At 48.9% G+C, this 14608-nt stretch overlaps 1 protein-coding gene across 1 annotated transcript in view; it reads right to left on the bottom strand.

Annotated features, from left to right (window-relative positions):
- Positions 1 to 344: 344 nt before the first annotated feature.
- Positions 345 to 14608, bottom strand: part of SLC4A9 (solute carrier family 4 member 9) — a 55148-nt gene continuing 40884 nt past the window's right edge. The window contains exons 17-22 of the mRNA XM_074961999.1: positions 14352 to 14424; positions 12884 to 12952; positions 9031 to 9204; positions 5652 to 5807; positions 2482 to 2570; positions 345 to 933 (exon numbers count right to left, since the gene is read on the bottom strand). Of these exons, the coding sequence (XP_074818100.1) occupies positions 2517 to 2570; positions 5652 to 5807; positions 9031 to 9204; positions 12884 to 12952; positions 14352 to 14424 (526 nt within the window). The 3' untranslated portion in view covers positions 345 to 933; positions 2482 to 2516. The remainder of the gene's footprint in view (positions 934 to 2481; positions 2571 to 5651; positions 5808 to 9030; positions 9205 to 12883; positions 12953 to 14351; positions 14425 to 14608) is intronic.

Here is a 14608-nt window from a genome sequence, read left to right as displayed (position 1 = left end):
CCTGCTCTGAGCCCCCTCCTGCACTCTGTACCCCTTCTGCACCCCAACCACCTACCCTGAGCCCCCTCCCACACCCCTCCTGCACCCCAACCCCCTGCCCTAAGTCCCTTCCCACACCCTTCCTGCACCCAACTCCCTGCCCTGAGCCCCCTCCTGCACCCCAACCCCCTGCCCTGAGCCCCCTCGTACACCCCACACCCCTCCTGCGCCCCAACCCCTTGCCCTGAGCTCCTTCCTGCACACTGCATCCCCCTCCCACACCCTGCACTCCCAGCTATGTGGAATCCAACAAGTAAGGAAATGAATCAGTTTCAGAAAGTCTCTGGTTTCATTTTAATTGCATGATTCTAGAGAGCTCACAAGCAGGGGATACAGTTAATAGAGGAATTGTAGCACTTTAATAAATAGAACAATAGTTACATACATTGTTGGTTTTGTTAAGCTACTCAGTGGTAGACAGGAGTTAGCTGACAGTGTCCAGAAAGACAAGGTGGATGGGGAAAGAGACAAGCTTGTGAGCTTACACAGAGCTCTTCTTCAGGTCTTCTGTTGTCTCTTTCACCAAAGGAAGTTGGTCCAATAAAAGCTATTACTTTACCCACCTGGTCTCTAATATCCTGGGACCAACATGGCTATAACAACACTGCAAACAACTCATGGTATTCAGTCAGGGACTATGCAGCAAAGGTATTTGGTAATGTCATCCTACCCAGCACAGCTGGTTATGTGCGAGGGAGAGAGATTACCTTGTCCATTTTGTCAGAATTTTAGGCTTAAAAACACTTGTTCCCTGCATTGCATCTTCCCTTTAAACCATCCATGCACCAGCCATGCTCAGTTCCTGGGATGTCGATGGAGCTCTGGAGACCAACTTCTTCCCAGAAATGCAAGTCGTCTGCTTTCCACATGCATGAGACCATCAGGAAACACTCCCTGCCCAACACAGAAGTTATGTATGGGGAAGAAAATCTCATGAGACTATTGTTCATTTGCAAGGGACATCGATGCTCTTGATCCAGTCACCATGCAAAGCCCCAGCTGGCACTAGAGCAGATTGTGTTGCTCTGCTGTTTGCATTACAATCCTTGGTATTTGTTCGATGAACCAAGAACTGTCAGCTGTCTAGTTCTGCTGCTCTGTTCCACTTACAAAACAGAACCCCCAGCACAATGGACAGAGACTTGGAGACAAGAACCCTCGTCCCCATCCCCTGCAGAGTTCCCACAAATTGCTGATCCCACCTCCTGCCTCACTTAGGACACTCCCCAGCACCCCCCTGCAGCCGGGTGAGGGAAGCCTGGCCAGGCTCTACCTGGGAGTCACACAGCCCGCCTTCCTTCACTGAAGGCCAGCAGCTGTTACATGGGAGAGTCCTTTGAAAACGTTGGCAAGCCCTTCAAAAAGCTTCACCAATTCTGCCCTCCCATGCAGCTGACTTTAGGGAAAGCTCTGTGTGCTCTGCTCCTTTGGCCTGGCCTTCCAGAACAAGCTGCCCCTCCTCTGACACTTTTAGAAATCCCAGTGCAGCGTGGGCCTCCTTCCAGAGCTCTGGAACATGCCCTGCCTTGCCCTGCCTGTGTGACCCTGCGGCAGCTGCTGTGATCAGGGGAGTGTTCAAAGACACTTAACCTTTGGTACTGTAGCTATGAATTCCTTGTTTGCTTCTGATCGACCCAGTTCACCTGCGCTAGTGCACCTGCCCGGCTGCCTAATGGTGGAGGCGCACCTGCGGGAGCTCCGCTGCCATGTGCTGCATAGTCTGGGCCTGTCTGGAAGAACAGCCTTGCCATGTTGCAGTTGCACAGAGGAGTGCAAATGCCAGGATGCTGCCAAATGAACTAGGTGTGTCCGCATCCACCATGCAATGCATCCAGTGTGTTGCAACATGCACCGAGCATGTCAGCAGGGCTGTGTGCTTCCTGCTGCTGAACATACCACATACACAGCATGAAACACACCCACTGGGATGCCATTGCAGCCACCAAATGGAACACAACACTCGGGGTACAGTCACCTGCCATGCTAGCAAGTGATCTGGATACACTTGGCTCACTGCACTGCCTAGGGGCACTCACCTCTTGTGCTGCCAAATGCCCCAGGTGAAGCTGGCAGAAGGCACACCCCAGCTCAGCTGTGGCACGCCCTGGTTGTGCAGTGCTGGGTGGGATAAGCAGGCCCTACGTGTCTAAGGGAGAACCCAGAGGACAGATCCTCTTGTGTGTGGTGAGGATGTGAAGTGTTCCATGTGGCAGCAGGACCAGCCCCAGCCCTGTAGGGTATGAGGAGGAAGTTGTGAGCTAGGGCAGGAAAGGGCCTCTCTGTCAGGAGTGACCCATCCTGCTCCTGCAGTCTTCCTGGGGCCTGATGTTCTGAGGTGCTAAGTGCCTGCACATCCCCAGGAGGCTGCAGGTGGTCATGCTCCTTATGACTACACACAGCACAGCTGGCTCACCACTGCCCAGATGAGTTACTGTCCCTCACCTTTCACCTTGTCCCATCTGCAAGGATGGATCCCTCTAATTCACAGAGATGTTGATTTCTGGTCCTTTTTCCTGGTATGTGAATTCAGACTGGAGGAAAGAAGCAGAGGCCAAGGCAGGTGTTACTGGCTTGTCCACTGACTGTGGAGCATCATTCAAACACTTCCAATGGCAGAGAGCTGCACTCTCCACTCAGTTAGAGTCATGCTGTCTGTCTAAGTGAGCTTCTCTATTGCAACCTGCCGCTTAGCCTCGCTCAGACAGGCTACAATAGTATTTACTGTGGCTTTGGCAGTGACTCCTCCCTATGGCATAAGTATGACTAACTCACTCTAGAGCATGGCACATGTGGCCAGAGCAGGGATCAGAGCATTTTGGGTTCTAGTCCTACCTAAACTATCCACCACAGCTGGGTGAAATACTTTGACCAATGTTTTTTTTTCAGTGAACAATGCAGATGTGGGGATCCTGCCCCATTTTGTGAATCCATGTTGATTTCACCAAATTGTTTTGGTTAAAAAAACCCAAACAAACAAAAAACATCAGAAAAAATCAAACGGTTTTGATTTTTCAAGTGGAAACGACTTTCTATTTCAAGATTTCCTTTAACTTTATTATTAAAAAATTAAACATAAAAAATGCTCAAAATCTAAATGAAATATTTGATTCAACCCAAAACAATTTCTTTCTGAAAGGTAAAAATAATTGTTTTGGTTTGACCTGAAACTAGTTTTCTCCCTGATGATGATTTTGGGAATCGCTGGCAAGTGGAAAAATCCGCTACCTGTCCAGCCCTCGGCTTTGGGAGATCACTTAGCCTCAAAAGTGGCCTCTGGTCTTGGGTGCCCACCTTCTGCCACCTAGGGCCTGATCTTCTCAGAAGTGGTGCACTCTGTGGCTCCCACTGACAGCAGCTGCAGTTGTGTGTGCTCAGCACCTCTGAGGAGGTGGCCCTGGCATCTCAAGATAGATGCCCAGAAACTGAGGTTCCCAAGAGGAGAGGCTGCTTTTGAAAATGTTGGACTTATCATCTTTGTGCCTCATTTCCCCTCTCTGTGATATGGGACTTAGACCTAAGTCACAGGGCTGCTTGTAGGTTTCATGAAGTAAAGCACTTGGAGCTCCTCAGCTGATGGATACTGATGGCAGCCTCCTCCACCACCCCTTGAGTGGCTAGGATCACCTCAGGATCTTAGGACAGAATCACAGAAATGTAGGGCTGGGAGGGACCTTGAGAGGTCATCAAGTTCAGCCCCTGAGCTGCAGCAGCACCAAATAAACCTAGACCAGCCTTGACAGATGTTTGTCCAGCCTGTTTTTAAAAGCTTCCAATGATGGGAACGCCACGACCTCCCTTGGAAGCCTGTTCCGGAGCTTAATCATCATAAGAGTTGGAAAGTTTTTCCTAACATCTAACCTGAATTTCCCTTGCTGTAGATTAAGCCCTTTGCTTCTTTTCCTACCTTCAGTGGACATGGAGAACCATTGATCAACGTCTTCTTTAGAAAAACCCTTAAAATGTGTGAAGACAGTTATCAGGTCCCCCTTCAGTCTTCTTTTCTCAAGATGAAACATGTCCAGCTTTTTTAACCTTTCCTTACAAGTCAGGTTTTCTAAACCTTGTCTCATTTTTATTGCTCTCCTCTGGACTCTCTCCAATTTGTCCACATCTCTCCTGAAGTGTGGTGCCCAGAACTGGACACAGTACTCCAGCTGAGGCCTCACCAGTGCCGAGTAGACCAGGGTAGTTACCTCCCGTGCCTTACACATGACACTCCTGATGTGATTTTAGCCTTTTTCACAACCTCATCATTTTGTTGACTCATATTGAGTTTGTGATCCACTGTAACCCCCAGATTCTTTTTAGCAGTACTACCACTTAGCCAGTTATTCCCCATTTTGTGGTTGTGCATTTTATTTTCCTTCCTAAGCGAAGTACTTTGCAGTTATCTTTATTGAATTTCATCTTGTTGATTTCAGACCAGTTCTCCAATTTGTCCAGGTGGTTTTGAATTCTAATCCTGTCCCCCAAAGTGCATGCAACCCCTACCAGTTTGGTGTCATCCACCAGTATAAGCATACTCTCCACTCCATTATGCAAGTCATTAATGAAAATATTGACTAGTAGTGGACCCAGGACTAAGCCCTGTGAGACCCCACTAGATACACCCTCCCAGTTTGACAGTGAACCATTGATAACTACTCTTTGACTACGGTCTTTCAACCAGTTTTGCACTCACTTACTAGTAATTCCATCTAGATTACATTTCCCTGGTTTGCTTGTGCGAATGTCCTGTGGGATTGCGTCCAAAGCCTTTCAGAGCTATGAGGAGAGTACTGGTGCCTGGTGCCTTGCCCATATCTGGTGCTAGCACACTAAATAATTTACTGCTTCATCAGGCATTCGTAGCAGGTCTGTGCTGGCCACTTTGCTACCGTCTGTCATATCCCCTGCGATGCGAAAGGCCTGGCTGCTTGTTCCTATGGTAACTCCAGCCCCAGGAAGGGCATGGGAGCCAGGGAAAGGGAGCAGCTCCAGAGAAGCCCTTCCCGAAGTCCCCCAGTATTGCTGGCTGTGAATGGGATCCTCGTGGCAGTATTTGTATCTGTCCAGCCCAGCCAAGCCAGAGCAAAGCCCTGCCCTACTCAGCCTGCCTTTCCAATAGAAAATGAAGCTCTAAAGAGCTGCCAGCATCCGCTGTTCCTAACAGAAGTGAGCTGTGGGACCCCAAGGCTGGAATGGGACCAAGGCAGCCTTGTGGGCACTCATGGGGGAGCTACAGTCTCCATCCAAAGTCCCTCCCGCCCCTCAGACACTCTGTGCTGGAGCCCTCCTTAGCCACACATTAGGCTCACTGCTCTCCAAGGAGCCCCAGTGGGGAAGGAGCATCTCCTTCCTCTCTTCCCCCCACACTGTCGTTGCCTCCTCAGCAAGTCTGTTCACTCAGCCTGTCTCGCTGGGCCTGATGGAGCCCCCCATGACAGGCAATCAGCTCTCTCTGCCTGGGCTGAGGCAGAAGGGGCAGCGTGCCCACGATGGCACTTCTCCAGAAGGTGAGAGAGGCCAGTCCCCGCTCTCGCCTGCAGCGAGGGGAACGCCTCCCTGCCCTGTGTGTCTGTGTATCTCTGTAACGACATTTGGGGCAAACAGCTCTTTCTTGCCCCACTTACATCCTCGCTGTCACTCTCCTCCTTCTCCTGGCTCCTCTGCAGCTTTTCTTCTTCCTCCTTCCTGTCATCTTCTGGCATGATGTCATCCAGCCAGCTGAGGTCCTGCCGGGAGAAGATGCACTCCATCGCCTTCCGTATCCCCACCAGCGCCAGGAGCTGGGGCCAAACCAAAGGCTCAAGTAAGTATCGTGCAAAGGACAGCCACAATTAGTGACCCCCAGGGAGTGTAATTCAGTGGTCACAGCATGGGAGTGGGAGTCAGGACTCCTGAGTTCTATTCTGACTTTACCATTTACTTGCTGTGAGCCCTAGGGCAAGACCCAGTGCTGCTCTATGCCTAAGTTTCCCCATCTGTAATATGGGGATAATACACTGGAGGGGTGCAAGGCTAAATTAGTCTTTAAGTGGGGGATTTTTTGAGGTCCTTGGATGCAAGCTGCTATATATGTGCAAAGTATTATTACTGAAGTGGATCACATCCCCTGCCAGTGTAGGGTTGAGTCTTATGTCAGTTCACTCCAGGCCCCCATTTGAGAGCCCATCCCATTCTTGCAATCAGTGAAGTCAGTGACAACACTTCCACTGCCTTCAGTAGGAGCAGGAGAAGGCCCTCAATGCTTCCAGCAATGGAGATTCCACCTTTCAGGTCTGAAGCTTTCCAAACCAGGCCTGGTTAGCACCTTCCCAGATCATCGAAGGCTCCAACCCACTCTTCAGACAGCAGAGACACCCCAGCAAACCTCAGCTGCCATGTGCGAACATACAGCCAGCAGGGCCTCGGTCCCAGAGCTGGCACACCATTGACAGTTAGCACTGCGATCCTGGACTGCACAGGAACCATTGCAGAGCACAGGGACAGCCCACTCCAATCAATAGGGAGGCATCTAAGTTCCTGCAGCAGCTGGAGTTTCCAGATGTTCATCAAGGGCAGTTCATAGAATCATAGAATCATAGAATATCAGGGTTGGAAGGGACCCCAGAAGGTCATCTAGTCCAACCCCCTGCTCGAAGCAGGACCAATTCCCAGTTAAATCATCCCAGCCAGGGCTTTGTCAAGCCTGACCTTAAAAACCTCTAAGGAAGGAGATTCTACCACCTCCCTAGGTAACGCATTCCAGTGTTTCACCACCCTCTTAGTGAAAAAGTTTTTCCTAATATCCAATCTAAACCTCCCCCATTGCAACTTGAGACCATTACTCCTCGTTCTGTCATCTGCTACCATTGAGAACAGTCTAGAGCCATCCTCTTTGGAACCCCCTTTCAGGTAGTTGAAAGCAGCTATCAAATCCCCCCTCATTCTTCTCTTCTGCAGACTAAACAATCCCAGCTCCCTCAGCCTCTCCTCATAAGTCATGTGCTCTAGACCCCTAATCATTTTTGTTGCCCTTCGCTGGACTCTCTCCAATTTATCCACATCCTTCTTGTAGTGTGGGGCCCAAAACTGGACACAGTACTCCAGATGAGGCCTCACCAGTGTCGAATAGAGGGGAACGATCACATCCCTCGATCTGCTGGCTATGCCCCTACTTATACATCCCAAAATGCCATTGGCCTTCTTGGCAACAAGGGCACACTGTTGACTCATATCCAGCTTCTCGTCCACTGTCACCCCTAGGTCCTTTTCCGCAGAACTGCTGCCTAGCCATTCGGTCCCTAGTCTGTAGCGGTGCATTGGATTCTTCCATCCTAAGTGCAGGACCCTGCACTTATCCTTATTGAACCTCATCAGATTTCTTTTGGCCCAATCCTCCAATTTGTCTAGGTCCTTCTGTATCCTATCCCTCCCCTCCAGCGTATCTACCACTCCTCCCAGTTTAGTATCATCTGCAAATTTGCTGAGAGTGCAATCCACACCATCCTCCAGATCATTTATGAAGATATTGAACAAAACCGGCCCCAGGACCGACCCCTGGGGCACTCCACTTGACACCGGCTGCCAACTAGACATGGAGCCATTTATCACTACCCGTTGAGCCCGACAATCTAGCCAGCTTTCTACCCACCTTATAGTGCATTCATCCAGCCCATACTTCTTTAACTTGCTGACAAGAATACTGTGGGAGACCGTGTCAAAAGCTTTGCTAAAGTCAAGAAACAATACATCCACTGCTTTCCCTTCATCCACAGAACCAGTAATCTCATCATAAAAGGCGATTAGATTAGTCAGGCATGACCTTCCCTTGGTGAATCCATGCTGACTGTTCCTGATCACTTTCCTCTCATGTAAGTGCTTCAGGATTGATTCTTTGAGGACCTGCTCCATGATTTTTCCAGGGACTGAGGTGAGGCTGACCGGCCTGTAGTTCCCAGGATCCTCCTTCTTCCCTTTTTTAAAGATTGGCACTACATTAGCCTTTTTCCAGTCATCCGGGACTTCCCCCGTTCGCCACGAGTTTTCAAAGATAATGGCCAAGGGCTCTGCAATCACAGCCGCCAATTCCTTCAGCACTCTCGGATGTAACTCGTCCGGCCCCATGGACTTGTGCACGTCCAGCTTTTCTAAATAGTCCCTAACCACCTCTATCTCCACAGAGGGCTGGCCATCTCTTCCCCATTCTGTGATGCCCAGTGCAGCAGTCTGGGAGCTGACCTTGTTAGTGAAAACAGAGGCAAAAAAAGCATTGAGTACATTAGCTTTTTCCACATCCTCTGTCACTAGGTTGCCTCCCTCATTCAGTAAGGGGCCCACACTTTCCTTGGCTTTCTTCTTGTTGCCAACATACCTGAAGAAACCCTTCTTGTTACTCTTGACATCTCTTGCTAGCTGCAGCTCCAGGTGCGATTTGGCCCTCCTTATATCTTTCCTACATGCCCGAGCAATATTTTTATACTCTTCCCTGGTCATATGTCCAACCTTCCACTTCTTGTAAGCTTCTTTTTTATGTTTAAGATCCGCTAGGATTTCACCATTAAGCCAAGCTGGTCGCTTGCCATGTTTACTATTCTTTCGACTCATCGGGATGGTTTGTCCCTGTAACCTCAACAGGGATTCCTTGAAATACAGCCAGCTCTCTCTCAGTTCTAAACATAGGGCATCAGGCTGTGTGTCTGGGAAGCCAAGGCACATTGTAGGTCTCTCACACCCTTGGGTAGAGAGTAGGAGCTGATCCCTTTGGCAGCCCATTCTCTCGAGCAAGCCTGGAAGGCCTTGTCTAATGGGAATTGTGAGCACTTCAAAGGAGGGGAGAGGGAGGAAGCCCAGGAGTCAGGATCTAGGGCTGTCCGAGGCCTGGGACTTGGCTATTTCTGGGCCATACCAAAGTGGGACCGGGGGGGGAGATGCAGATCAACAAGTGCTCCCCTTCTACATAGGGAGAAAGCCACCCAGTCTAGCAGGGCACAGTGAGCTTGTTGCTGCCCGGATAAGAGGACATCCTACCATCACTGGGAAAATAATGGCAGCTACGGTTGACTTGAGGATCCACAGCGCAGCCAGGCAGAGCATCTGAATGAGGGTGAAGAGGTGCACTCGGCGCAGGGGCACGTGGCGAAGGTACATGAAGTCAGGCTGGTGTTTGGCGGGCATCAGAAGGAGCTGGATTCTGTCCATGAACTGAAATGGAACAAGGGCGAACAGGTCACAAAGTGCCAAGTGAGTGAGCTGCTGGCCCAGCAATGAGACAGGACACTCAGGTTCCCAGGACTCATCTGGGGGATTTATTTCTGGTAAGGAGAGTCCAAGACCCTGAGGTCTGCAGACTGCAATCTGCCAGGCTTTGCTTTTCACACTCCAAACACCAACCCCAACTTCCTGCTAAGGATTCTGGGTAAAGTAGTCCCACAGACATTCCCTATACTAAGAGGGAACACTTTAGGAAAATTCTGCTAGGCTGATTCACATGCCATAAACGCCACTGAAGTCCTACAGCAAGCTCAGATTGGAAACCGGTCTGGGGAAAATCTTTCCAACAACATGTGGTGCTGCCAGCCCTACGCTGGGTCATGATTTCAAGTTTCTCTGCAAGGAAGAGGGGTTGATTTTTTTTTAACTAAAACAGATTCTCTCTTAATTACATGCCTCCAGGAGTTGGGGCTTTACGAAAAACACCAACTATCACAAGACTTGCAATAAAATCATGAGAGCTGGCAACACTGGACATACTGCAATCTTCAGCTCCTGGCAGTCTAGTAGGAGTTCCATCCAACAGTCAGAAGCACACATCACAGGGCACAATTCTTCTTCTCTCTCTCTCTCTCTCTTTCTCCCTCTCTCAATTTCACTCACTTGCAGCAGCTCTGATTAACTTTCAGCTCTGCATGTGTGTGTGAGAGAGAGAGAGACAGAAACAGAGAGGCAGGCTCTCCTGAACCACAGAGCTAGCCAAAGGGGGGAAATGGGATTGTGTCTGGAAGGGTTTTATCGTAAAGAAAAAAGGACTCCCACTGTTTATATTTCCATTAGAAATCGAGGTCTTATCAACCATGTTGTTCCGGGAAGGCTTCATGGCTGCCTGGAGAACTGGCAGGGTTCTGAAGTCGCAGAGAGCGTGGAGGTGAACCCGGAGTGATCGAGAGAGGAAAGGATTTTTATTCAGACAGTTTACACGCTATTTTTGCTTGGTTTTGTTAACACTTGACTCAAACCCTTAGGCAAGAAGCTCTCTCTCTCTCTCTCTCTCTTTTTTTCTTAAAGAGACTGAACACCCTGCCCTTTCAGTGAAGGGCTGAGAAAGCTCCGAGGCCACAGCACTGAGCTATCCAAGGAGTCCTCCAGCAAAACCAGGAAAGACAGGAGATAATATCCCCAATGCTTTTCAGGTAATATTAAAAAAAGCAAAACTAAACTAAAAATCTCCTCCAGCCAAAACCCTTACCCCACCCCTGGCCGCTTCTCTGAGGCCTTATTATTCATCACAATGATGCAGAAAAGGGCTCAAACCTGACCTGTCTCATCCTTCGCCAGTCACCTCTGACCATACCCTCTCCCAGAGCTGGCTCCTGTTACTTCAGCCCTCAGTTCAATGAGCACAGAGGGGTTAATCATAACTGCCCCATTGGGCTAAGAGCAAAATGAAAAGACCCTGGAAACAGAGAGTCCCAGCTAAAAGCAAAGCACCCTGGCACCAGCTCCTCCACACTGGCACTGTTTTTCTAGAGTGCTTCTGCTGGCAGCTTCTTGGCTCCAGCACAGCCCCTCCAGCGCGGTAGCACTGAGACCAGGCACTGGGATCATTTAGATGCTGGCCGGGACAAAGCTCTCTTTAGAGTTGTGACAGACAAACGAGAGCTAGGACAGGCCATTTGTAAAGGACTCTCTAAGACCTTTCTCCAATAGCTTTGTTGTAACATACGAGCCTTCAACAGACCCACCGCTAACAGGGAATACCCAATGAGGCAGGGGGGCAGAACAGTTTTATTGGCATGAGACCAGGATGCTGAAACCACAAGTGAGTTACGCAGGTCATGCCAAACCAGAGCCAATAAATCCTTTCTGCCACCCCCACCCCGCCACGGATTCTGCATCTGCCACATGTGCTACAGACCAGCTATTTTCGGAGTGTTTTAGAGAGGGTGCTTTTATCTTATTTGTACTGTGAATCCAGTGATCCTACCGTGGGAGCTGGCTGCCTACAAACAAGGGGAATGTTAGACGCTTCTATACCTGGCCTAAAATAGCTTTTCTATAATTGTTGTGATTTCAAGGACTGATATCTCAGACCCCTCTGTGCTGCGTCCCCCATTAGAAAGCTGGGAACCTCCCCTTTCCAATCAGATAAACCTCCAGCTTCTAGCACTAACAGTTTGCAGAATGCCAGGCTTCCAACCTGGCACAGGTTCGGGATGGATATTTCCCATCCCATGCCTCAAGGTGGGGTCATTTTTGGGGAAAATGCCCCATTTAGGGAAAGAAAGAGAGATTTCTGGGGCAGGACATTTTTCTACAGAAACAAACAAACAAAAAAAACCCATAGCAGTTTGAAATTGTCCAGAGGGTTGGAATATTGGCAATAGGGCAGTTGAGGCATTCAAAAGTGTAATATAAATGCAGTTTATTACATGGCTCTTTTAATATCTCCTTTCCTCTATCTAAGTGATAAAATCTATCCATCCATCCCCATTCACACCCCTCTACCCATCCTAGTGCGTGATGCCTATCTGTGATAAATGGCAGCATCTTGGGATACATTTCTTTAGCATACACCTTTGAATGCCTTGCCTGCACTCTGCTCCCTAATCGAGCTCCATGGGACTCTTTCTAATGTTCCAGTGCCTGGTGCAGCTCCAACCAGCCTCCTTTTGTCAACCTGCCCCAGACATTTTCCCTCCTCTCCCTCCAAATGTGGAATTTCCCCTTCAAAATCACACCACCCTAGGGCCCAGGAAAGGCAAAAACCAGCCCTGCATCAGGAACAGCTTTTCTATGCTTAAGTAAGTCCCAGCTTTATGCTCTGTTACCCTGCGTACAACCACGCTAGAAATGAGAGCTCGGTAGCACTAGGAATGGGGCCCAGCCCCTCTTCTTAGCCTAACAGGCCCTGAGATACCAAACATTTTTGGTGACATTGTGATACTTTTATTTTGTATTCCAGGTCAATGGGCCCTGAACAGTAGGAGTCACGGACTCACAGTAACTAAGGAGACGTCTACGCTGCAAAACAAAAAAACTCAAACCCGCAGCAGCAAGTCTCAGAACCTGGATCAACTGACCCAGGCTCGTGGGGCTCGTGCTACGGGGCTACAGATAGTAGTGAAGATGTTTCTTGCACAGGCTGGACACAGGGCTCTCAGACCCATCTCCCTTCGCTGGGTCTCAGAGTCCGGGCTCCAGCCCAAACATCTAACACGGCTATTTTTAGCCCCGTAGCGTGTGTCCGAGTCAGTTGACCCAGACTCTGAGATTCACTGCTGTGGGATTTTTTTTTTGCTGTGTACCCCAAAACACCCACCTTTATTGGTGAGAAGACACAGAAAATTGTCCTAATCAATGTGTGTGCTTAAACTCTCTACAATAGGTTTTCTGTAACAGATGGGATACCTAGACAATACATGGGGTGGTGGGATAAGGGGGTCTATCAGCCTTTGTTTGGGATGACCTGCGCAACACATTTGTGATGTCACCCTCCCCCGCAAACATTAACAAGTTTATAAATAAGCCCCCATGCCACAACATATGGCTAGAGCTGGAACTGAGCAAAAATGTTACATCCCCTGAATTCAACCCACACATTGAGAACATTGAGAAACTGGAGCAGAAATGTCAAGGTGATTGACCTCTGTGGATCTGTACTCACCTGGATACTGTTAAGAGCGGCCACACCCATGTACAGAAAGACACCATACAGCACAGGCATAGGGATATACTGGAGAAATCAAGTGAGAAGCATCAGCAGAGTCAGATGTAGCTTTCCTTACAAAAACTTATGGAATTTAATCATCTTCCATAAGGTCAGTCTTCGAGTATGGCCGGCCCGTTTGGTTGTTTCATTTCAGACACAGCAGTTTAGTTTTATGGTTATTGCTTAAGGTATAAGGAATTTGAACTTTGGATATATTCCTACGCAGCACACTTGGTTAAGATAGCAGTATGGTGGTAAAGACAGATTAGCTACTGCAGAAAACAACTTGCTAGAAAGTTGTGGGTATCAAAATCCAAATGTTTGAAAACCAGGAAATTCTGCTGCAAGAGAATGTTTTCAAAGCACAAATATTTGAAAGTCAGGAAATTCTGAAAAAAGGTTCCACAAACACCCTTAACTCTGCCACCATACCCCACTATACCCTGAACTGTCCATCTGATGACAAATCAGAGGTAAGATCACTAAGGTTTTGTTACTCTCGCACTGTCCTTCAGATGCAGATGCTGTCTAGTTTGGTTTGGAAAAAGAGGTACACTGTAGACTACAGATATTATTTGGCCCATGGAAAGGGTCAGGGTGGAGATCTGCTTGGATGCAGAGACTTGGATCCCAGTCCCACATCAGAGGGAGAAAAGCTCATTGTGTGGCAGCGGTCTTCATAGAGGGAGGATGGTTGGGCAAGACTTGCCCTTGTTCTGGTTCTGTCGCCTTGAGGTTGCACTCATACTGTGTGGTGTATTATAGGGTACGTTTGTGCTTCGAGCTGAAGGTATAAATTCCAGCCAGATCAGCATAGCCCTGCCAGTGCAAATACCGGGAAGAGCTAGACGCGCCAAGTATATGACTAGCATTTTGGGCAGGCATGTACATAGGACGGCTAGTTCCTCCCACTGCTTGCTCTGCCATGGCTATGCTTCCATCTGAGTACATTGGCTCGATCAGAGCTAGAGTGGGTATGTCTCCTCAAGCTGGAATTTACACCTCCCACTCCAAGTTTAGACATACCGTAGTGGAGCAGTATGGAGTAGAACAGTATAGAGTAGGGACTGTATGGGGACTGTATGAGGAGGGTAAAATGTGACCACGCTGTGGTCTCTCGATAAGCATCGGAATGGCGACGGTGGAGGGAGGTCTTTGGCCTGCATATGGAAGATAGGAGGTGAAGCTGGCACAGGAGGGGGTGAATTGGAGGAGGAGCTGTGGCTGGAAGATGATGGGGGAGTGCAGGTCATCCATTACAATATGGGATGGTGAATGGTACTTTCTTGGGCTTAGATGAGTGAAAATTAACTGAGAAGGACTATCAGAATTTCTGATGCATCCATTGCTGTGGGCTCTGTGCTGATAGTCCAGCCTTTTCCCCCTTCTGTAATAACGTTGTAAACCAAAAACACTTTATTACCTTGAGAACCGGGGCCAAAAAAACCGACACTCCGGTGAGGATAAAGACCACCAGGCCAGTCAGTCTCTGCTCCCTGCAGACAAACACTCGTGCTGTTAGACACTTTGTATTTCATGTTTGAACCACAGCTCTTCTTACCCGGCCCAATCTATGGCCAGGGATACAGAGCAGAACAGCCAGTGCACTGCTCCAGCGCCATCTGAAGATGCCCCAGCTGCAAGTAGCCCTGCCTGTAGTATCCCCTAAGCCTCTGTTAA

Source organism: Natator depressus, chromosome 8, assembly GCF_965152275.1.
Source record: "Natator depressus isolate rNatDep1 chromosome 8, rNatDep2.hap1, whole genome shotgun sequence".
NCBI classification, from domain to species: domain Eukaryota; kingdom Metazoa; phylum Chordata; order Testudines; family Cheloniidae; genus Natator; species Natator depressus.
This window is presented reverse-complemented; position numbering and strand designations above follow the sequence as displayed.